Here is a 20793-nt window from a genome sequence, read left to right as displayed (position 1 = left end):
GTGTGGCCGATTGCCTAGTGTTTTTAAGCGCTTATTTAGGCGGCATAATGGCGGCGCACTCAGCCTCGTGTTCAAGCCTTATGGCGGGAACGGCAAAACACCCCGACGATCTGGGGGTTAAATGCCTTCGCTGACGGCGATAAAGCTGTAGGATTTAGTCCCTGGGAAAGTTCGCCCTCTTCTCTCGGAAGCGTAAGATCTTTTTGCAGTGCCGCGGACTCACACTCACCCGAGGTGGATGACACAGGTAGGCCGCACTCCGTAGACGTCTTCCCCGAGGCTCGACACAGGTAAGAATCCAATGTATTCTTCGGTTTAGCAGGGGTCTGGGAGTTGCTAGGATGTTTAAGCTGCAGTTTTCTCCCCATGTGCTGTAATGAAAAAGCCTAAAAGTCTCCCTCTCATAGATCAAGCGGCGGAGCTCCGCGTTCAGGCGGCCATTCCTGCAGACGCTCAGGCCATGCCCCCTAGCTCAAGCGTTTTAAGCCATAATCAGAATGCTGAACATAGCTTCTGCAGTAATTGCACTAAGAACAATTAGGACACTGTCTCTTTAAATCTGATAGTTTAGTTAAGCATCCACTTCAGAGCTCAAAAATTCAAACAGCAAGACAGTTCAAATTTAGCAAGTGAGCAATTGTAGCTTGACACTACTAAAGAGCATGAGGTCCAAGAGAACACTGAAGGATCGCCACTGTCAGATACTGAAGTAACTAGGAGCGATCAACACTTCTGCGGTAAGACGCCGATAATATCAGCTGGGGCTCCTCGTTTGTCCCGAGTATATAGGATTTTGTGTCTCCACCACTCGGCCCTATGGAAAGCGTCAGAGTCAGTGATAGGACCAGTAATATGCAGTACTGTGATGGCTGATGACCCACTCGATGTAGCAGGAATCACTCTGACAAGTTACTGTGGATTACACAGTGGATCGGAGTAATAACCATCATTAATTCAGGTGTATATCATCTGGATAAACAGAGTGTGCAGGTGTACCTCAGTGGAATGATGAACTGGATCACAGGAGTGTGCGATGGAGTCGATGCACATGGTTCACGGCGTCTCAGACATACCAATGCGCATGTCACAGGACCTGCGAGCATGTGATCACTCCTCCGGTCATGTGCTCAAGTGTATCCTCCGGTCATGTGCTCAAGTGTGTCACATGATCGGAATAGACAACATAGGGATTCAAGTGCTCAGTAATATACCAAACACATAGGGAAACATGATTATATGTATCAATTTCCAAATGTCGTTATATGGGACATGTATGTAATACCTGAGGTGAATAATAAGTATCAAAAGTATATGGAAATATGACGTCTTTAAAAAGTAAAATTGTGCATGCAGGCATAAAAGTGGCAGAATACACATGTCAGTATTGGCACTTGGTATAGGATCATTGCAACCCATAATGTAACGAACCACATGGACGGCAACATAAATGGGTCACCGATCAATCAGGGAGATACAAGTGACTATATACAACTGGAAGTACCTTTGTTATATACAGAGAGGCAATATGTAATAAGCGGAAGTACCGCCGCTTCCCTTTTGCTGTATTAGACTTTATATATTGATTATTAATTGGCCCCCTAGTCTAAACGAGGAGTTCAGTACATGTGACTTATGTGGTTATCACAAAGTCCCAACCTGAATTATCCCCCCTGTCCGCTGGATCCCATTCCTGGAAATCCAGCATGGCAGACCCGGGATCATCCTCTAGATTGCGGGGGCACCCCTGTGTGTATCCATACAAGATGTCACCTCTCTCCCCGAGAGCGATGGCTCAAAAGGCCTATCCATATGTAAATCCGAACACATGGGTATAGCAACCAAGCATCCCAAGTGTCTCATCACTGCCTGTGTGTGACCATATGCCTGTATGCAAATAAAAAAACAGAGAATATCAATGAAATCAATTATCTGTGCATCTGCACGGAAAACGATCATATATCGTGCTGTGCAAAAAAAACATGATCATATATCCTACTATGCACAAAACATGATCCCACCAAAATATATATATATATATATATAATCTTTTGTCCTAAAAAACAAGTAGGCAAAATGTATATAGCAATCTACACCTAAACAAGAAGTAGACCAAAGGTGTATATATATGTGCCATAATAATCCAGTGGATAAACCTTCCAACGCTCAACCCTACTGTGAGTACGCACAATGTTCACCATAATCCTGAGGATAATAAAAACAATAAGGGATCACCTTGTTGTATAAACAAGGGGCACAACCACATAAAACTCAACATAAGAACAGACGAGCAGAATCAAGAGCGCAATCACCTAGGACAATAACCAGGGCCTATAATCCACATTTAATCCCTGTGGTTTTAGAGTGTTAAGTTTAACAATCCATCGCATCTCACATTTTTTAAGAAGGGCAGGTCTGTTACCACCCCTCCGTGATGTAGGAATGTGATCAACCAGCATGCATTTTAGGTCCCTCTCCTTATGGTCCATGTCAGTAAAATGTTTTGGGACTGGAAGATCCATCCGTTTTTTACGGATAGTGTATCGATGTTGATTGATTCTAGTTTTGAAATCCAATGAAGTCTCCCCAATATATAATAACTGACATGGGCACCAAAGGATGTATATAACAAATGAGGATTCACATGTCAAAAAGTGTTTAATGTAGTACTTTTTCTGCGTCCGTGGATGCAGAAAAAAAACTACCTTTTTGCATGTGTCGACAATTGATACAATTCAAGCATGGAAAACTTCCCAATTTGGTGCTGCGCAGAAAGGTTTGGCCCGACTCCTTCTGTGTACCTATGTCAGTGAGAATTAATCTGTCTTTGAGGTTCCTAGTTCTTTTGTAAGACATGAGGGGAGGAAGATGAAACTCTTCAATCCCCTCATGACCACTTTTCAAAACCGGCCAGTGTTTCAGGATAATTCGCCGAATATGTGTACTGTCTTCTGTGTATACAGTCACTAGAGGAATTCTCTTGTTTTGTTTACTATTGTTTTTGTCTCTCTTGGTAAGTAAATCAGTACGTGTTTTGTCCCGTATAGAGGTAAGATGTTGTTTGAGTAAGGTTACAGGATAGTCCCTGTCTATAAAGGACTGTGTCATACATTTAAGAGTATCAGATAATTCATCATTATTGCTTGCTATACGCTTTGCGCGGTAGAACTGACTCAAAGGGAGGGATTTGACCATGGCCCTGGGGTGTGCACTGTTGTACCTCAATAATGTGTTGCGATCGGTGGGCTTAGAATACAAGCCCGTCGATAGCACACGATCATGTAAGGTCACAACAGTGTCCAAGAAATGGAATTGTTCACGTGAGTGTTCCAACGTAAATTTGATGTCAGAATCAATGGTGTTTAGAAATTGGAAAAACTCCATAAGAGCATCTTCTGACCCTGTCCAAATCAAAAAAATTTCATCTATGTATTGCCACCACTTCAGAACATGTCGGAAGTGGGGCGATACATAGATGTGCGTCTCCTCGAGGAAGGTGACCGCCATGTTGGCATAGGTCGGGGCCACATTGGACCCCATGGCGGTCCCCTTCCTCTGGAGATAAAAATGGTCCCCAAATAAAAAATAGTTGCATGTCAGCACCAAATGTAGGAGTTGTACCAGGAAATCCTGGCATTCAGTTGAAAAAGTGGACTGAGATGAAGCCCTAATAACCACCTCAATCCCAAATTCGTGCCTGATTGAAGTGTATAGGCTAGTGATATCTAGCGATGCTAAAATCACGTCTGATGTTAAAGAAACCTCTGGCAATTTATTCAAAAAATCTGAAGTGTCTTGAATGTATGACTGGGCTGATAGTGCATATTGTCTTAATATTCTATCAAGAAAGATAGAAATATTGGACAAAAGGGATCCACGACCAGACACGATTGGTCTACCCGGAGGGGTTTTAAGACATTTATGTATCTTGGGCAATAGGTACAAAAGGGGTGTGATGGGATGTGAGACAGAAAGGAAGGTTCTGAGCTTATCATCAATGATGCCAGCAATGCTGGCTTCCTGTAGCAAGCGCTGAATCCTCCGTTCAATGTCCCATTTGGGATCCGTATGTAGTTTTTGGTACACCTCGCAGTCCTCCAACTATTGGCCTCTGCAATGTACTGATGAGTGTCCATGACCACAATCGCACCGCCATTGTCAGCAGGCTTAATGGTGAGACTGTGGTCATGGACCAACTCATCAACGGCACGCCACTCAATTTGTGTGATGTTTGGGTGTAAAAACCTTTTCTTTTCATTCAATTTCAACACATTCACGTCTTTCATTACAGCCCTGATTGATCGGTGACCCATTTATGTTGCCGTCCATGTGGTTCGTTCCATTTTGGGTTGCAATGATCCTATACCAAGTGCCAATACTGACATGTGTATTCTGCCACTTTTATGCCTGCATGCACAATTTTACTTTTTAAAGACGTCATATTTCCATATACTTTTGATACTTATTATTCACCTCAGGTATTACATACATGTCCCATATAACGACATTTGGAAATTGATACATATAATCATGTTTCCCTATGTGTTTGGTATATTACTGAGCACTTGAATCCCTATGTTGTCTATTCCGATCATGTGACACACTTGAGCACATGACCGGAGGAGTGATCACATGCTGTGATCACATGCTCGCAGGTCCTGTGACATGCACATCTCAATGAACGGCCGGAATGGGTGATCATGTGATCGAAATCCCCAAGAAGGTCCTGTGACATGCGCATTGGTATGTCTGAGACGCCGTGAACCATGTGCATCGACTCCATCGCACACTCCTGTGATCCAGTTCATCATTCCACTGAGGTACACCTGCACACTCTGTTTATCCAGATGATATACACCTGAATTAATGATGATTGTTATTAAAGTATTTTTCTTGTATATTGTATGTCGGATTGGTTATGGGTATTATTTGCACTGTAACACTGCACGTAACTTTGAAATATGAAATGATTGTATCGATAACACTGTTGGTATTACGATTTTTTTTTTATGTATTATCCTAAATGAATGTAATTTACTCATTGATTGTTTGATTATGTCAATGTGTTTAAATATGTACAATGCACTGCCCACTATGTCACTGCTTGAGAAAAATCCCATTGAGAGGATTGAAACGTCACATGCTTGGTGATTAAAGCTTCTTTTACTTCTTCACTACTTGGATGTGCTGCGGATTTCATTTATTCTACATTCTTTGGAGGTGGATCGCCTACTCAGCCGCTGGCACTCCGACTGTACTACACAGATAGTGGTGCTGCCCAGATTCCTTGTTTTATTGATATATATATATATATATATATATATATATATATATATATTTATTTATTAGGGATCGACCGATTATCGGTTTGGCCGATATTATCGGCTGATATTGAGGATTTTGAACGTTATCGGCATCAATTTTGCCGATATACCGATAACGTATGGGGAACACAGAACGCGCTGCTCTCAGCGCGTTCTGTGTTCCCTCCGCAGCACAGGGGAGAAGGAAGCAGTGTCTCCTCCCCCTGTGCTGCTGATGCCGCTGCCGCCAATGAGGGGATAGAACATAAGAGGAGGGGAGGGGCTGTGGCCGCTGCGCCACCAATGAAGATAAGCCTCTCATTCATTCATATACAGGAGGCGGGAGCTGGCTGCAGAATCACATAGCCGGCTCCCGACCTCTATGAGCAATAGCTGCGGTCCGCGGTAGTTAACTCCTCAGGTGCCGCGGATCGCAGCTACCGCTGATAGAGGTCGGGAGCCGGCTATGTGATTCGTCAGCCAGCTCCCGCCTCCTGTATATGAATGATCGAGAGACTTATCTTCATTGGTGGCGCAGTGCGCCCCCCCAAGCCCCCCAGTATTAATCATTGGTGGCGCAGTGCGCCCCCCACCCCCATCCCAATCCCGGCCAATAGTAAAAACATTGGTGGCGCAGTGCGCCCCCCCCACCCAGTATTAATCATTGGTGGCAGTGGCCACAGGATCCCCCCTCTCCTGCTCTTCCGATCGGAGCCCCAGCTGTGTAAGCCTGGGGCTCCGATCGGTTACCATGGCAGCCAGGACGCTATTGAAGCCCTGGCTGCCATGTTCAGCTCCATGCTGCTGTGTGCACTATGCACAGAGCAGCAGGGACAGTGTGAGATCCTATTCACCCTGATAGAGATCTATCAGGGTAAATAGGACAAAGGTTCTAGTCCCTAAGGGGGTTAAAAGTTAGTAAAAAAAAACACAAAAATATTAAGTATAAATGAAAAAGATTTATAAAAAAAAAATACACATTAACAATAAACATATTAATTTTCAGCAGATTTGTGTAGGAATTTTTTTTTTCTCAAAAATGAAAATTCCCAGAATATCGGTATAAATTATCGGCTATCGGCCTGAAAGTTCACAAATTATCGGTATCGGCCCTAAAAAATCAATATCGGTCGATATATATATATATATATATATATATATATATATATATATATATATATATATATATATATTAAAATATATATACATTCATAAGAATATGATAGTTCTACACATAGGTGATGGTGTGCAAAAAAAAGGGTATAAATGAAAAGATTCGAAAGAACACTCTCTAGGCTGTCGATCCAGAAAGACACTGAGGAGGAGCCGGAGGAGAGTCAAATTTATACTTCCTGTCCCTACCTGGTTGGAGGCGGGTCATCTCTCATGGTATGCCGTCATGGAGGATTCATGAAAAGGGAATTACCGGTACGTAATTTGGTTTTCAGGATTGTACACCTCAGCAAACTTGGTGCTAAAGCAGTCAAGGACTGGCAAAAATTTTGAGATATGTTGGGCAGGCATTGTGCATTATTATTGTAATGCAAACATTTCAGAATTGATTCAAATCATTTCCAGTAGGGCTGAAACTATTACTCGATTAAATAGAGTAACTCGACACAAAAAAAAACACTCATGCAATTTTTTTGAATCGAGGATTCGTTTGTGCCATGTGACCACGGAGCGTGAGTGAGGCGCTTGCTATTACTCACGCTCCATGGTCTCCTGCCGGCCAGCAGCGCGCTGCACTGTATCCTGACATACACACCTCGTCAGGATGTAGTGCATGTAAGCACGCACTATGACCTGACACTGTGTGACGTCAGGAGGACAGTGCAGTGTGGGAAGAGGCTGGAAGAGCTGTGGAGTGTAGGCAGCGCCCCTAGCAGGAAAGGTAAGTGTTCACTGCAACTAGGGACTGATGGCTAGGAGGGATTGATGGTGGCACTGGGGGAGTAACTGATGGCACTGGGGGAGGGACTGATGGCATGGAGGGTACTGATGGCGCTCAGGACTGATGTAATTGGGGCTGATGAGTTTTTAGAAAGGAAAATGTTCTTTTAATTAGTTTTTTTTCTTATTAGAGTACTCGATTAATTGTTGGATTTATCGGTAGAATACTTGATTACTAATAAAAATGGATAGCTGCAGCCCTAATTTCCAGGTCATGGCCATTCTGTAAATTGGAGTGTGGTACAAACTAGGGTTGTTTCGATACCAAAATTTTGATTCGGTTTCGATACCATAAAAAAGTATTCCGATACTCCATTCCATTCAATACCATGCAAAAAAAATAAAACGCCAAAAAAAGCTGCGTGAATTCCGCGTTTTGTGGAACGTCCGGCCCTTAAAAGAACAATAGAACAGTCCTATCCTATTTTTTGGGGGGACAGGGTGACAGTTTTTTTTTTTTTTTTGTTCACTGCATAAGAGAATTTTTTTAATATTTTGGACTTTTCGGACGTGGTGATATGTAATATTTTATTTATTAATTGTCTATATATTATATGTAAAATTGGGAAATGATACTATTTTGGTGTATTTTTTTTTTTTTTTTTTTTTTACAGTTTATTTAACTATTTTTCCCCTTGTCCTATTCAGGATCTTACACTGTCTCTGTGCACACAGCAGCAGGCAGCTGACCATGGCAGCCAGGGCTTCAGTAGCGTCCTGGCTGCCATGGTAACCGATCGGAGCCCCAGGATTACACTGCTGGGGCTCCGATCATAACTGCCACTGCACCACCAATGAGAGCAGGTGAGGGGACTCTGTGGCCCCTTCCACCAACTATTTTAATACTGGGGGGGTGGGTGTGACGCACTGAGCCACCAATGATAATTAACGTTTAATATACAAATATAGCCAGCGGCAGAAACACATCGCCGACACCCGACCTCTGACAGGGTGCTGCGATCAGCGGCAGTTAAAGGCAGGGTGCAGGGTGCCGGCTAGGGATCGACCGATTATCGGTTTTACCGATATCGGCCGATATTCAGGATTTTGAACGTTATCGGCATCTATTTTGCCGATATTCCGATAACGTATTGGGAACACAGAGAGCGCTGCTGACAGCGCTCTCCGCGTTCCCTCAGCAGCACAGGGGAGAAGGAAGCAGTGTCTCCCTCCCCCTGTGATGCTGATGCCGCTGCAGCCAGTGAGAGGAAGAAGTACAAGAGGAGGGGAGTGGCTGTGGCCGCTGCGCCACCAATGAAGATAAGTCTTTCATCAATTCATATACAGGAGGCGGGAGCTGGCTGCAGAATCACATAGCCGGCTCCCGACCTCTATGAGCGGTAGCTGCGATCTGTGGTAGTTAACCCCTTAGGTGCCACGCAGCTACTTGTCATAGAGGTCGGGAGCCGGCTATGTGATTCTGCAGCCAGCTCCCGCCTCCTGTATATGAATGATTGAGAGACTTATCTTCATTGGTGGTGCAGTGCGCCCCCCACCCCTATCCCAATAGTAAAAACATTGGTGGCGCAGTGCACCCCCCCCCCCACCCAGTATTAATCATTGGTGGCAGTGGCCACAGGGTCCCCTCTCCCCTCCTCCTCCGATCGGTTACCATGGCAGCCAGGACGCTATTGAAGCCCTGGCTGCCATGTTCAGCTCCCTGCTGCCATGTGCACAGAGCACAGAGCACCAGGGACAGTGTGAGCTCCTATTCACCATGATAGAGATCTATCAGGGTGAATAAGACAAGGGTTCTAGTCCCTAAGGGGGCTAAAAGTTTGTAAAAAAAAAAAAACACACAAAAATATTAAGTATAAATGAAAAAGATTTACAAAAAAAATAAAATAGACGTTAACAATAAACATATAAATTTTCAGCAGATTTGTGTAGGAAATTTTTTTCCCCTCAAAAATGAAAATTCCCAGAATATCGGTATAAATTATCGGCTATTGGCCTGAAAGTTCACAAATTATCGGTATCGGCCCTAAAAAATCAATATCAGTCGATCCCTAGTGCCGGCAATGTGTTTCTGCCTCTTGTATTTGTAATGTATTAAATGTTAGTTATCATTGGTGGCGCAGTGCGTCCTCTCCTCCTCTGCGCTCTCATTGGTGGCACCAGCAGCAGCACAGGGGGAGGGAGAGACTGCATCCTTCTCCCCATGCTGCTGAGGGAAAATGGCCACGCTGAGAGCCACACGCTCATGTTCTCTGATACTGGGCTGTGCAGTAGCACAGCCTAGTATTGATAAAAGGCAAATCCCGGTATCGTATCGATACCGGGACAAAAGTATCAACTGGGTATCGAAAATTCGATACCCGAAACAACCTTAGTACAAACCATCCTTTATCCAACACTGTCTAATTTATGGATTTTTACAGGCCCATATGTAGCACAACCCCCCAAACTGTCAAAATCACTGCTGCATCTACTGGGGTGCACCCAGTAGAACAGATGAATGATGTGGGATTTGGAAAAATAAATTGCTGGGCGTATAAATTAATTTGGCCAAATCCTCAGATAAAAAGATTTCTCAATTCTTCAATTTCTGTTAAGCCTGCAGTGCAACCTGGATTTTCTTGAGTTGCCCCACAAACTATGGAATTTGAATCTGATAATCCTCAGGGGGTGGGATCCATATTGGATACTTTTGGGGGGCTGCCTCAGTTGTCCCGGAGTGCCTTCTTGAGGGCCTCTCATGACTGGATGATGAGGAGGTTGAGGACACAAGGAATGCGGGATCCTATTCTCCTTCGCTAGCCATATTTGTATCGGAGGCAATGATGATTTATGCCTCCTCATCTGAATACAGTCTTTCAGACGATTGGGACATTTTTATTTTTATAGGGTTGTGTAAATGTGTTTGATTCAACATGTATAAAGTGTGTGTTAATTTTATTTATTCGCAGAGAGGTGTGAGAGGGATAAGGAGAGGCATTGGCAATTGTGAGATAGAACTGCTGCAAGTGATGATCAATGTTATATTGATCTCACTGCAGCGGTTTCCAGGGACTACACTTGTTCTCTGGTTCACTGATGCAGTACATGTCCCAGCAGGCCCAGACCACAGCACACAACCTCTCTGCATTCCATACATCAATCAATCGCACCAATGCCTGTCTGTAAACGTGGTTGATGTTGTACAGGAGAACACCAATCAATCACCTACATCTGTACCCACCTGCAGCCCCCTCACCGGCTTTTACATTGAGGAAGCTGTGATTGGCCAGTCAAAATTGACAGTTATCCTTTTCTGTATTGCAGGTTAGATTAATTGGGGAAATAGGTAATAGTAGTGGTATTCTTATCACCTCTTATTCCAATGTACGCTTGATGCAAGAAGAACTTCTGAAGTATCACTGGCACTATATTATCTTGGATGAGGGGCACAAGATTCGTAATCCCAATGCAGCTGTCACATTGGCGTGCAAGCATGTAAGTACACAAAACACTTTCATGAGTTTAAAGGAGTTGTCCAAGCTAAATTTTAAAACTACAGCAGCAGTAAATGTACTGAAATGGCAAAAGAAGTAATCTACACATTTCTTCCCTGGTGCTTCCAGCATTCCACTCTAGTATTGCAGCGCTAACTGTATCTTTCTGGCTGCAGCTGTGACGTCTCATAAACCCTCTCAATATGCGGCCATTGATTGGCTGCAGCAATGATAGTGTGTATGGGACATCACTGTTGCACAAAAAAAAAAAACATTGTTTGGCAGGAAGCGGCATGGAAGAACAGTGGTGAGTATTTATTTTATTTATTTTACGCACTTACGAGTATTTGATAATTTAGTACATTTACTGCTGCTGACAAGGTTTTAGTTCTACCTTTGACAAACCCTTTCATTCATTTGATGTTGCACTGAAGTGAATATCCACCCTTTTGTGTGCCATTATATTTATTTTATTTTTTATAATCTAAATGGGTAAAAAAAAAAAAAAAAAATTCTTATTATTGTAGTTGATGGCTTTATTTTATTTTTTGTTTTATATAGCTCTCCAAATCTATGTATTGGCTGCTTACAACCACAACGGAGGGTGGCTTATGAACCCATTGCATGCAGCTTTACTATTGAGTGTGTAAAACTGTTAGCTCCTATGAAGTCTTCCATACAATGCTAACATAGGGAGGAGGAGATTCTGTTCCCCTATCTCTCTGTAGCGTGCATTCAGATGCAGCAGCAACATAGAGGGGGTTATGCAGCAGTACAGAGTAGTATTGCTATAATCCTGCACTGAGGAGCGATATAAAACATACTGGAGCTAGCAGTAGCTTATCTGTATGTCTGTTCCTCTGTCTACCTCCAGCAGCTCTTTGTCTTTCTTCCATCCCCTCTCCAAAGACTTTTATGGGAAGCATGTAATCTGACCCCTCATTGAGCTGATGATCCATCTAGTCATCTCAACTGAATTATGAGTGAATGATCCCTGCAGGAGGCAGGGTGTGAAAAAGTAACTCACTAGTCGAGAAACAACTATTTTCCTCTCAAGATATTACAAATTCACTTCTACTATTGATTTATGCAAAGTTGTTTTTATAGATTAGTGCCCTTTTAACCCCATAGTGACCAGCCTGTTTTGGCCCTAATGGCTAAGTAATTCATTTTTTTTTTTTTTCATGGTCACAACTACCCATCCCTGGCTGTTAGAGCGGATGCCTGTGCCAGGCTGAACCTGGACAGCTTTAAAAAAAAGTGATTGTTCAGGTTTAAAGCTTGTTCTCAACTGCTGTAAGGTCACTTATGGGTAGTCACTAACAGGTTAAAGGGGTAATCTCGTGATTAAAGGGTTTCTATCACTTCGTATGACATAATTAGCTGTCAGACACTAGCGATCTGCTAGTGTCTGCTCTGGCCAACCATCCTACTATAATCACTTGTGGGGCAGCGGTTTTGCAAAAAAAAACTAACTTTTATAAATATGCTAATGAGCCTCTAGGTGCTATGTGGGCGTCATTAGCACCTAGAGGCTCCGTCTACCTTCATACACAGCCGCCGCCCAGCGCGTCCCTCCAGCCCGCCCATGTCCTCCTCCGTGTGACGCAGCGGCCGAATTCTCGCGCATGCGCCGTGCGCGGCTGTATTCGGCGCATTTGAGATGTCTGAGCTCGGAGCGGTCAGACATTCAATGCGCATGCGCGGATGTATTCGGCGCATGCGCATTGAATGTCTGACCGCTCCGAGCTCAGACATCTCAAATGCGCCGAATACAGCCGTGCATGGCGCATGCGCGAGAATTCGGCCGCTGCGTCACACGGAGGAGGACATGGGCGGGCTGGAGGGACGCGCTGGGCGGCGGCTGTGTATGAAGGTAGACGGAGCCTCTAGGTGCTAATGACGCCCACATAGCACCTAGAGGCTCATTAGCATATTTATAAAAGTTAGTTTTTTTAGCAAAACCGCTGCCCCACAAGTGATTATAGTAGGATGGTTGGCCAGAGCAGACACTAGCAGATCGCTAGTGTCTGACAGCTAATTATGTCATACGAAGTGATAGAAACCCTTTAATATAAAAATTGAAAATATGACATATAGTACATGACAATCTCTTTCTAGCAAAGCTAGAACCTGCCCTGTGCCTCACATGGGTCCAGATATCTCCTCATTGCTCCAAGGCCTAAGTTACATTGTAGCCATGCGGAGATTCACCATAGGGTGAATCTGCGTGAAAGACTCCCTTTAAGGGTATTCATATGTTTGGGCACCAAGTTCTGCCTATCTATAATATCTCAGCCGTTCACCCATTACACAGTAACTATGTGGTTCCCCTGGAGAGGGAGTGTAAGGCCTCATGCACACGACCACACGACCGTTGTTTGGGTCTGCATCAGAGCCGCAGTTTTGGCGGCTCTGATGCGGACCTATTCATTTAAATGGGGCCGCAAAAGATGCGCACAGCACTCTGTGTGCTGTCCGCATCCGTGGCTCCGTTCCGCGGCCCCGCTAAAAAAATTTAACCTGTCCTTTTCTTGTCCGCGCTTTGCGGACATGAATAGGCATTTATATTGCCGGCAAATTGCGGAAGGCAACACGGGCGCCTTCCGTTTTTTGCAGACCGCAAAAAACGGCACAGTCTTGTGCATGAGGCTTAAGAAGGACATTTGTCCCCGTATACAATCTTGAACTAATGCCTGAGAAGTTAGTTGCACTGACTCAATCCACCCCTGCCATAAAGATAGGCACTTATTTGGACAGTTTCGTTTAACATATACTCCCTTTTCTAGTCTCAGAATTACATTCATCCTATTAACAAACTCTTGTCTTGTGAGGGGAGCCTCTCGTATCCAGTGTTTAGCTATCAGTACCCTAGCCTGGAACAGGATTCTATGAATACATAGGGAGTTCTTGTCTCCCTGTCCCGGAGAATCCAGTATCGCCACTATACAAACTCTAGGGTCATCAGGTAAACATATCTGAGTTGCCGTCACTATAATACTTCTGACATCCTCCCAATAGGATCGCAATCTTGGGCAATTCCAAATCATATGGAGCAATGTCGCATCCTCTTCCCTACATCTAGGGCATTTTGAATCTGAACGCACACCAATCCTGAAGAGAAATTGTGGGGTTCTATATACTCTATGTATAAGGTATAGTTGTGATAGTCGCTGGGATTCACTAACTGTCAAAGAAGCAGAGATTGACAGAATATCTGTCCATTGTTCCTAGGACAACGCTCCAAGATCCTTTTCCCATTGGACCTTTGCCTTAATGGTAGTAGAAGAGGGGGGAGTATCAATAATATGTCTATATAGCAAAGATATGAGGCCTTTAGTGGAGGAGACCTTTAATAAATGTTTAACCACAGGGGAAGAGTAAAAAATTTGCACTCCCTTGGGAAATTGCGAACGGTCACCTCTTCTAACATTAAATATGGCTGGAGGCAGATGAAGGTATGTGCAAAAACCTCAGTAGACAGAAATTAGAGAGAGAACAGCAGGTAGTGCTATACAAATACATTTTATTGAAGAGCTCAATGGTTATACTAAGATGGTATTCAAATCTGGGTGCTAGTTTGAAAGCTGTAGAATGATTTTCGTGGGACAGCCCCTTTAGGGTACATGCACACGTTCAGGATTCATGTACGTAGAATCTGCACTGAAATCCGCAGGTGTTTGCAAGCAAATCTATTGCGGTCAATCCGCATCAGTTGGTGCGGATTTTCCACTTGCGGATTTTATTAAGTGAATGGAGAAAATACGGTAAGTAAAAATAAAAAAAATTGACATTCTGCGGATTTTAATCCGCACCACAGGTCAAAATCCGTGCAGAAAAAAATCTGCATAGTGTGCATTGAGAATTTCAAATTCTCATAAAATGCAACGTACATGACCTACAGTGCGGATTTTGCGCCCGAAAATCCGCACGCAATCCTGATCGTGTGCATTTAGCCTTAAGCTCCAATTGAAGCTTTTTTTTTTTTTTTATATACACATACTGCAGTCATTTTTGGAATGTTTAAAAAGAATTATAAAGAAACATTTCTATGACTTTGTTTTTATGAGAATAAACCCAGGTACTTATTTGGTTATTTAGGAATATGCAAAATAATGAATAATGTCTCTTCACTAAATCTTTATATACCGTGGCCATGAGCGTTGGTCTTATCAATTAATGTTGAAAAATGTTTCTGTTCAGTAATAACTTACAGACTCTTCTTTTTCTTACCAGTTTCGTACTCCTCATCGCATTATTTTGTCTGGATCCCCAATGCAAAATAATTTGCGAGAGTTATGGTCTCTATTTGACTTTGTCTTCCCTGGAAAACTGGGTACCCTCCCTGTTTTCATGGAGCAGTTCTCTGTTCCCATTACCATGGGAGGTTATTCAAATGCTTCTGTTGTTCAGGTATGGTCTTTTACTTTACTGGGCCTGGCTCTACAGTGTGGTATTATTGTCTCCAAGACCTAGATAAGGTTTTTCTAGTTTGGATTTGTATAATAATCCTATAATAATAATGTATAAAAAAATCTTACTGACTCTTTTTTTCCTACTTGTGAAGTTAGGGCTCTTTCACACTTGCGTTCTTTTCTTCCGGCATAGAGTTCCGTCGTCGGGGCTCTATGCCGGAAGAATCCTGATCCGTTTTATCCTAATGCATTCTGAATGGAGTGAAATCCGTTCAGGATGTCTTCAGTTCCAGAACGGAACGTTTTTTGGCCGGAGAAAATACCGCAGCAAGCTGCGCTTTTTGCTCCGGCCAAAAATCCGGAAGACTTGCCGCAAGGCCGGATCCGGAATTAATGCCCATTGAAAGGCATTGATCCGGATCCGGCCTTAAGCTAAACGTCGTTTCGGCGCATTGCCGGAGCCGACATTTAGCTTTTTCTGAATGGTTACCATGGCTGCTGGGACGCTAAAGTCCTGGCAGCCATGGTAAAGTGTAGCGGGGGAGTAGCATACTTACCGTCCGTGCGGCTCCCGGGGCGCTCCAGAGTGACGTCAGGGCGCCCCAAGCGCATGGATCACGTGATCGCATGGATCACGTCATCCATGCGCATGGGGCCCTCTGACGTCATTCTGGAGCGCCCCGGGAGCCGCGCTGACTGTAAGTATACTGCTCCCCCGCTCCCCGCTCCTACTATGGCAACCAGGACTTTAATAGCGTCCTGGCTGCCATAGTAACGCTCAAAAAGCATTTTGAAGACGGTTCCGTCTGCAAATGCTTTCAGTATACTTGCGTTTTTCCGGATCCGGAGTGTAATTCCGGCAAGTCGAGTACACGCCGGATCTGGACAACGCAAGTGTGAAAGAGGCCTTATTCTACTGCATAATATATATATATGTATGTATGTATGTATGTGTGTGTGTGTGTGTGTGTGTGTGTGTATATATATATATATATATATATATATATATATATATATGTGTGTGTGTGTGTGTGTGTGTGTGTGTGTGTGTGTGTGTGTGTGTGTATATGAATTTGTCTATCTAGACGTTCTTTATTCGCGACCAAACGACTGGACTGATTTTCACCAAATTTGGCACATAGGTAAATCAGGTGTCCAGGAAGGTTTTAGACCGTGTCTCAGCTCTCTAGGACGTACCGTTCCTGAGATATTTCCCAAAAATCACCTGCATTAGCCAATAGAAGCCAGCAAGCCTTTCACTTAAATCCGAACTGCCATTTACACGGTCACATGTCCCTTATTAACCAATAGAAGCTCGCAGGTCCTACTCTAGGTTGCCATAACAACTGATTACAGGTTTTAGCAGTTCGCAGGGCCTTAAATATTCGGTTTATGACTGCACAGCTACACTGCGATATGCATGGGGGGCATGGGCCACTATTGAATGGACGAGCGCTGTGGAGTTAACTGTTAAAGGGACAGGCACTTTGGAGGTCACTGTTAAAGGTGCAGGCACTGCAGAGGTCACTGTTAAAGGGGCGGCCACTATGGTCACTGTTAAAGGGGTGGGCACTGTGGAGGTCTCTATTAAAGTGGCAGGCATTGTGGAAGTCACTGTTACAGGGGCGGGCAATGTAAAGGTCACTATTAGAGGCGGGCACTGTGGAGGTAATTGTTAAAGGGGCTGGCACTGTGGAAGTCACTGTCACAGGGGTGGGCAATGTAAAGGTCACTATTAGAGGCGGGCACTGTGGAGGTAATTGTTAAAGGGGCTGGCACTGTGGAAGTCACTGTTAAAGGGGCAGGTACTGTGGAGGTCACTGTTATAGGGGAAACTGTTGATATCTTTTTACGACACATGGAAACATAAAATGTAATATACCCATGCGAAGCCGGGTCCTTCTGCTATTATTCAATATAATTGTTGGACCAACAAAATAAAGTGATTCATTTCTAAGAGGTAGTACCCATTCCTATTCATACTGCATAGTGATGCTTAAAGGGGTTGTGCAGGCCATACATATTGATGACCTATGGTAAAGATAGGCCATCAATATCTGATTGGCGAGGGTCCCACACCCGGCACACCTGCCAATCCGCTGTTTGAAGAGGAGGTGGTGCTCCATGAAAGCACTGCTTCCTGTTCATTACACTGCCTGTTGTCTCGAAGTTTCAGCGGTGCAGTTTAATAACAAGTACTCTCCATTCACTTAAATGCAGCGAGTACTTGTAATTACACTACGCCACCTCTTCTGAGGATAGCAATCAAACAATCGTTAACTGCAGCATCTGCGGATGTTCCTTTACTAGATGTACTTCAATGAATGTGTACACAGAAAGCCAAACTGCAACGTTTCGGCTACATGGTAGCCTTTGTCAAGCATAAAAACAACTGATCATCCTTATCTAATATAGTATACATGACTCCTCCCTTATTGCTAGTGAGCCAATCACTAAGGTATCACAACACCCACTATTACAACAACAACTTCCAATACTCCAAAAGTTATAAATATATCCAATTGATCATAGTTGTGTCAGATTAAAAGACTCAATATTACCTCGTGGGGGGCAGTAGCCAGAGAGACATGTGTCCTGAGCACCTGAACTCCATGATCGCGTCCTGAGAACTCCATTGCGCATGTCCGCGGTGTCATCCACCGCCGCCCACATCCAGAGCGGCACGAATCATCGCGTTATCAAGCCAGGCCACATGATGGGCACATTCTCCGCACATGACCGCTATTCACTCCCCGCCCAAAAAGGTCAAGAGCATACTTATCACCATCACCATGAAAACCGGCTCCGCACTGTATATAAAGTATAATAATAGTCTGGCTATATATGTGGAGTCCCACCTACATTTAACACTGCATGCCAAGAACACCTCTAACACAAAGGAGTATTCCGCACTATGCAGCAAGGGTATACACACTATATGTCCTCTAATAAGAGGTGACTGACACTACAAATACCAGATCAAAATACGGAGATGTTACCTTCACCGTAAGTGCCTACCTGATGACCCATTAATACTGGAGTTAAAGTGCTTCGGTCGCTCGACTAAGCTCCGCCCACCACCGAAAAAAAATTGGGACATTAAAGTGACTTATTAAAAACATGTATAAATTGGACTGCTAAATGCTTAATACTGAGTCGAACATAAAGACCTAATACAATTACCTCCTACATCAGTTAACCTATACCGCTCACATTAAACGTTAAGTCCATGGGGTTGTAGCGACTTTAACGTAAAAATCCACTTCAGGTTCTTTTTTCTTAAGAATCTTTTCTTTATCGCCACCTTTTCTCATCCTGCACACTGAGTCTATCAAATGAAACCTCAATTGGTTGACAGAGTGACCACACTGCCCAAAATGATTCGCAACTGGTTTCTCCATCATTGTCTTTCTGATTGTACTCTTATGTTTATTTATCCTTTCCTAATTTCCTAATTTCCATAGTGGTCTCACCAACATAGATTACGCTGCAGGGACATTGTATCATGTATATGACGTCCCTCGATCTACATGTATAGAAGCCTCTGATGTTACTTTTGTTCACCCATATAGTGGAAAAACATATCTCCCTTTATCATGTTCCCACAGTTGCAGCAACCCAGACAGGGAAAATTACCCATTTTTCTAGGTGCCACAAATGTCTGATCACCTTGTGTACCACCCATATCGGCTTTAACCAATCTATCATGTAAATTGGCATTTTTCTTATATGCCATCAGTGGCGGTTTATTGAACTCATGTATTGCTGGTAAACCCTTATGTAGAATATGCCATTCCTTCCTCAAAATATCCGCAATGTCACCGCTATGCTTGCCATAAGTAGACACTCAAGGGATTCTATCTACCCCTATCTACCTGGGGATTGTGCAGTATGGTCTCCCTATCAACCGCAAAAACACGTTGTCTGGTCTTCTGTAAAAGCTTATGAGGATAACCTCTTGTGTGAAATTTATCACACCTCTCCTCCACTCTACCATCAAAGTTATCATCAGACACTACTCTTCTAACCAGCAACTAGCGATTCTACCATACGTCGAGGGTGATTACTGTGATATCTTAGCAGGTTATTACTGTCTGTGGACTTCTGATATAAATCTGTCCTAATAGTGCCATCCTCAACATATACCCTCACATCAAGGAACTGCAATTCAGGTTGGGAAACAGTTACCGTGAATTGTAAACCCGGAATCCCCATATTCAGGTGTTGACATTCCTCAAGTTCTTCCATAGTCCCACTCCATATCATAAAAATGTTGTTTTTGTAGTGCCACCCGCACAGGACCCCCTCCATAAATGCGGAACGATATACCAGTCTGTCCTTCACCTCAGCCATAAAGATATTGGCGTAGGTCGTGGCCACATTCGACCCCATCGCCACACCTCGCTTCTGCTGGTAGAAGCTGTCCCCAAAGAGGAATAATTCCTCCTGAGGACCACCTCCAACAGTTGGAGAACAAACGGGCACGCACCTGCAGAGAGTCCCGTGCTGGCAAGCGCCACATCAACGACCCTTAGACCGTATCATATTCAATAAATGTGTTCAATGAGACTACATCAAAACTCACTAAGAAAAATTGAGTAGGCAAAACAATGTCACGCAGTTTAGTGAGAAAATGGCCCGTGTCTCTAATATAGGAGGGAGCACTGATCGCATGGACACGCAACAACTTGTCCAAAAACACTGCAATAGTACTGAATACTGGGCCCCTACCAGACACTATCGGTCTGCTTGGGGAACCTCGTAGGGCCCCTGCCACCTGGCTAGGAACTTACAGCCTAAGCCTCCCACGGTAGCTAGGATTACAGGCATGCGCCACAGAACCCGGAAAGTCAAAAATACACCAGCTGTGACTCTGATGTCAGAAAAGGAGCGACGACCTCAGCCCACTGGTCTTGGGGCAGCTTTTCCCTGTTGGCCACTTTCTCATACATCGCCAGGTAGGTCTCGACGTCGTCTGCGGGGGTCATTTTAGGGATCGCTGCACGGACTGCTTTCCGGGCTTCGTGGACGCTTGGGGTTGCCCCTGCTGTCTGCAAAGCCATCTCGTGTTGTAGCAGCAACTGGTTGGTCTCTTGCTGCTGTTTATTAGCCTCCATGACGGCCTACACAACAGCCTCAATTTTGTCACGTGACACAGGTTTGAATCTAGCCGGTTTGATAAATTACATACAACCGTGTGCAAACCCAAAAATATTTAGGCGTTCACGCCAGCCTCACTGCGCTTGCCTGCTCCAAGCCACCAATTGTAGAGATTTGCTCTGGTAGGCAGGGTAAGCGGTCGCAGTACAGAGGCAAGAACACGGTAGTAAAGCAAAAAGTTCAGTGTTTATTCACACCAAAGGAAAAAAGTAACACACACTTTGCAGAGTCCTGGTGTTAGTTCACACCGCACAAAGTCCACAGAACAAAGATGTCACCTGGCAGGCTGATTTGTCCACAGCAGGCTTTAGGGCGCCTGATTCCCAGCAGTAGTGTCACTCCAGCACAGTACCAAATGTTTAGATCCCAAAACAGAGCCTGACCAAGCTCCACTGTCAGATGGAGGATACATTCCACACCCAGCTGAGCTGCTGGCTGGGTTTTTAAACCCAGCCCAAAACCTGGCCTGGACGTGGTTAACAGCCACCCACCCTGCTCTTTGGCTGCTCCCAATAAGAACCGGCCCGGATT

At 44.1% G+C, this 20793-nt stretch overlaps 1 protein-coding gene across 3 annotated transcripts in view; it reads left to right on the top strand.

Annotated features, from left to right (window-relative positions):
- The window catches only part of ERCC6 (ERCC excision repair 6, chromatin remodeling factor), a 293153-nt gene that overhangs the window by 150358 nt on the left and 122002 nt on the right, over positions 1-20793 (top strand). For all 3 annotated transcript variants that reach the window (XM_040435004.1, XM_040435002.1, XM_040435003.1), the window contains 2 exons: positions 10518-10688; positions 14924-15100. In XM_040435004.1, the coding sequence (XP_040290938.1) occupies positions 10518-10688; positions 14924-15100 (348 nt within the window). The remainder of the gene's footprint in view (positions 1-10517; positions 10689-14923; positions 15101-20793) is intronic.

This window comes from Bufo bufo, chromosome 6 (genome assembly GCF_905171765.1).
Source record: "Bufo bufo chromosome 6, aBufBuf1.1, whole genome shotgun sequence".
NCBI classification, from domain to species: Eukaryota; Metazoa; Chordata; class Amphibia; order Anura; family Bufonidae; genus Bufo; species Bufo bufo.
The sequence above is the reverse complement of the archived record's forward strand: the minus strand, read 5'-3'. Positions and strand labels throughout refer to the sequence as shown.